Source organism: Pteropus alecto, unplaced genomic scaffold (genome assembly GCF_000325575.1).
Source record: "Pteropus alecto unplaced genomic scaffold, ASM32557v1 scaffold94, whole genome shotgun sequence".
NCBI classification, from domain to species: Eukaryota; Metazoa; Chordata; class Mammalia; order Chiroptera; family Pteropodidae; genus Pteropus; species Pteropus alecto.
Window position 1 is genome coordinate 12,433,263 of NW_006437736.1, and position 3,484 is coordinate 12,436,746.

Genomic DNA, 3,484 nt, shown 5'->3' on the forward strand with positions numbered 1-3,484 from the left:
TGACATCTTTCCCCATATATAAATTATTACTTTAAATTATATGATATGCATGTAGCATATAAATGTTTATATTGTTTTTATATATTATAAGTTGACCTTTATTTATTAAACTTCAGCAACCCTACAGTATATAAGCTTTTTTTCTCAATAAAATCAGTGTGCTTGCCTTCACTCAGGCCTCTCCCATCTGTTAAACCTTATTTTGTGACCCGGCTCTCGGGAGCCACTCTGTAAAATCTGTGTACACCAGTATTTTGCATTCAGTATTGTCAAGGCCATGACTGTCGTTTTAGTAAACTTGTTAAAATCAGATGATGTCAGAGTTGTATATAGGTAGTGATAGCCCCCCGCTCCTGGGATACTTCATATTTGATTGATTAATTAATTAAAAGAACTGTTATCGCCTCCATTGAAAATGAAACCCAGCAGCTTTGAGCCGCACATTTAATCCTGGCCAGCAAGCTCACCATCGGGAGCTCACTCTCCTTTCTCTGCTGTCGGTTTCGCCAATCAGGATTATGATCTGTTCCACTGGTATGGTCCTGGCACAACAGCAGTGAACCTGGCAATTTTAGTGTTGGAAGTGTCTTCTCTGCACGTTTGTTGTTTGGGGTGGTTTAAGGGTTGGATTTCTTTTGGCTTTGGTTTTTGTTCTGCTTTTTTGTAAGTGAGTTTCTCCCTTTTAGGCACAGAGGAAAACTTCTTTAACTATTTGTAACAGAATAATTGCGTGGTTACCCAGAAGCAAAGCGAAAGGGATCATGAATAATTTACTCATTGGAGATCTTTGGGGGGCACGGCCTCCCTCTGCTTCTGGTGGCCCCCACTGGAGCTGCACAAAAAGTTAGAAAATGCTCATGCTTTGGAGTCAGACCTGGGTTCAAATTCTAGCTTCTCCCCTGTGACCTTGGGCAAGGTTTTGAAGACTTCTGAGCCCATGTTTCTCAGGTTCGAGAAGTCAGATGGGGTCTAGGGCCATGCCACCCTGAAGAAGCCCGATCCTGTCTGATCTCGGAAGCTAAGCAAAGTTTGTTAGTACTTGGATGGGAGACCACCTAGGAAGACCAGGTGCTGTAGGCGTAAAAAATAAAAAATAAGGTCCTTGCAATTTGTGAGGTCAACCGGGGGTTGCCTCGCCTAAAAATAAAAAAGATGGGGATTCCACTTACCTCACAGGGCTATCCTGGGGGTTTGATTAAATAACCCCTGTCGACCTCATCGCGTAGGGTAGGCATTCGAGAGTGATAGTCCCGTCTCCCTGCCTCTCCTCTCCTTTCTCAGCTGTTGCGTTCCTCTGTATCAGTTTTGGTTGATTCATCACTTTGAAATGTGAAAGCTCAAATGGAAGGAAACTTTCCGGTACCTACGAGGTCCCAAGAGGGGTCACAGCAGCAGAGCATCACTGTGGGGATGCCCACAACTGCCCTGCCACGGCAGGCCTGAGGAGGACACTGGTGGTGTGCCCCCAAGACTTTTTCCCACTGGGAAGCTGTTTGTCCTATTCGGTTTGAAACCTAAGGACTCCCATCTCCCGTCTCGTGGGGTGTGCGAGGTGCCCACTATCCCATCACGGAGGCCCCCATTACTGCCCGAAACCTTGTCCTGTGCCTTCCCTGGATTGCCTTGCCTTCAAGGCCTGCATGTGCTCTCTCTACATAGAGCAGCCCACACCCCAAGATTTCTCTACCGTATGCCTAAGTGAAAATATGTCCTTTTGTACCATGAACACTTGAAACAGGCTCAGCAAATAGCAATGACTTTGGTTAGGAGCATCATTCTACTGCACTCGATTCTAGATGCCTAAAATATTAGGGCAGGAAATGAGGAATTTGCCGCATGCCCACTATATGCTAGGCACTTTTAAATGTAGCCATTAGTTATCACAAATTCTTTGCAGTAGTCAAGATCATCTCCACTTGAGAGGTGAGGAAACCGAGGCTTGAGGATTTAACTTGTCCGTGATCACTAAGCAGGTAAGTGGCAGAGTATAGATTGAAATCTGTTTGAATGATGACAGATTTCTTGTTTCTTCCTCACTAATCCCTTTCCGCCTTCTGCGTGGCACATTGCATTTCGGAATGAACATTAAAATCCTAGAGAAATAAAAAATGTAGTTCTCTGCATGGAAACCTTTTGTACCCTGGCTTCATGACCCTATATCAAAACCACAGTAAAACCACTGATAGGATAATGCAAGTCTTATGATTGACCCAAGGCTAATTCTCAAGCTGGAACTTAGGCTCTTCTAGGCCTCTATTCCAAATGGGTAGAGGGCTTGTCTAGAGAGTCTGGCTTCCTCCGGAAATGAGCTTGCGTGACAGAGGTCCCAGATCCCACCCTGGGAAGGCAAAGTCCCTAAACAACAGGCTTGAATGGAGAGAGTTAGCCTGCAAATCAAGAGTGATTCTGGAGCAGCATGCTTTGAGGGGAAGTGCAACTCCGAGGAGAGAAAGTGAACCTGGGGATGAGTGAAAACATTCCCGTCAAGAGTGATTCTCAAGCATGCTTTGAGGGGAAGTGCAACTCCGAGGAGAAAGTGAACCTGGGGATGAGTGAAAACATTCCCTAAAGGAACTCCCGGCTTCAGGCCATGTGACAGCTCTGTCTCTCCCATATTGGGTGACAGAGCAATGAAGCATTATCTGGTTCTATTGCAGTAACTTTATTAGCATAAAAGGTCATTCAGATACTGCCAAAGTCAACATATCAGGCATATGGGTCCAGGACAGAGCTTTCTTCAAGGTTCATAGAAGGCTTATTTCTAGCCTATGTGCACACAGCCATTGCGATAGGTTGAAAATTAAACTCAGCTCTGAGCTAGAAGGGCTGTGTGGGCTGGTGTCTGGCTTCTGCAAAATGTCACTCTTTCATCTTCCCTTATTGCTTGGATATCTTTGGATAACTTATCTGCCCTAGTAGGGGCTTTCGACATCATGAGATTCTACTCCAGAGGGGTGGAGCGTCCAGACTGGACAGTCCTCGCTTCCTTAACGAATGCTACACTGAGCAGCTCTGTTGGCTGTCGGTGGGAGCTTCTCTCTGCCCTCTCATTTGTCTCTAAGGTTCCTTGATTTATGGGCTGTGTGAACTTGAGCAAATTGTTTAACCTTTATGAGCTTTTATTTCCTTGTTGATAACATGAGGATAGTGCTTACTTCATAAGGTTGTTTTGCCGTGTAATGAAAACATCCAGTTCTTGGCATATAAGAAACCCCCCGGAGTATAACTGATGATGATGACGATGATGACTAGCTTGGGGGGAATTTGCAGGAGCTCTCATTCTGGAATTTTGGTAGGAGTTTCTAAACTTCACAGCGGATGTGGATTAATCAGCTGCTCCATGGGAGACAGTCCCCGGGGACCGGTCTACTGGCCCAGTCTTACTGACAGGACTTGAATCCTCACTGGACACACGGAGAAGGATTTCTAACCCTTCTCAGCAAAACTACTAGCAACCTATGTGATTTCTGAAAGAGAGAGGGAA

General features: G+C 45.3%; 1 protein-coding gene across 1 annotated transcript in view; it reads left to right on the plus strand.

Moving 5' to 3' along the window:
* NTF3 (neurotrophin 3) overlaps window positions 1-973 on the plus strand; it is a 1,944-nt gene extending 971 nt beyond the window's left edge. Inside the window, exons 2-3 of the mRNA XM_025048648.1 lie at window positions 515-534; window positions 949-973. Coding sequence (XP_024904416.1) covers window positions 515-534; window positions 949-973 — 45 coding nt within the window. The remainder of the gene's footprint in view (window positions 1-514; window positions 535-948) is intronic.
* Window positions 974-3,484: the final 2,511 nt, after the last annotated feature.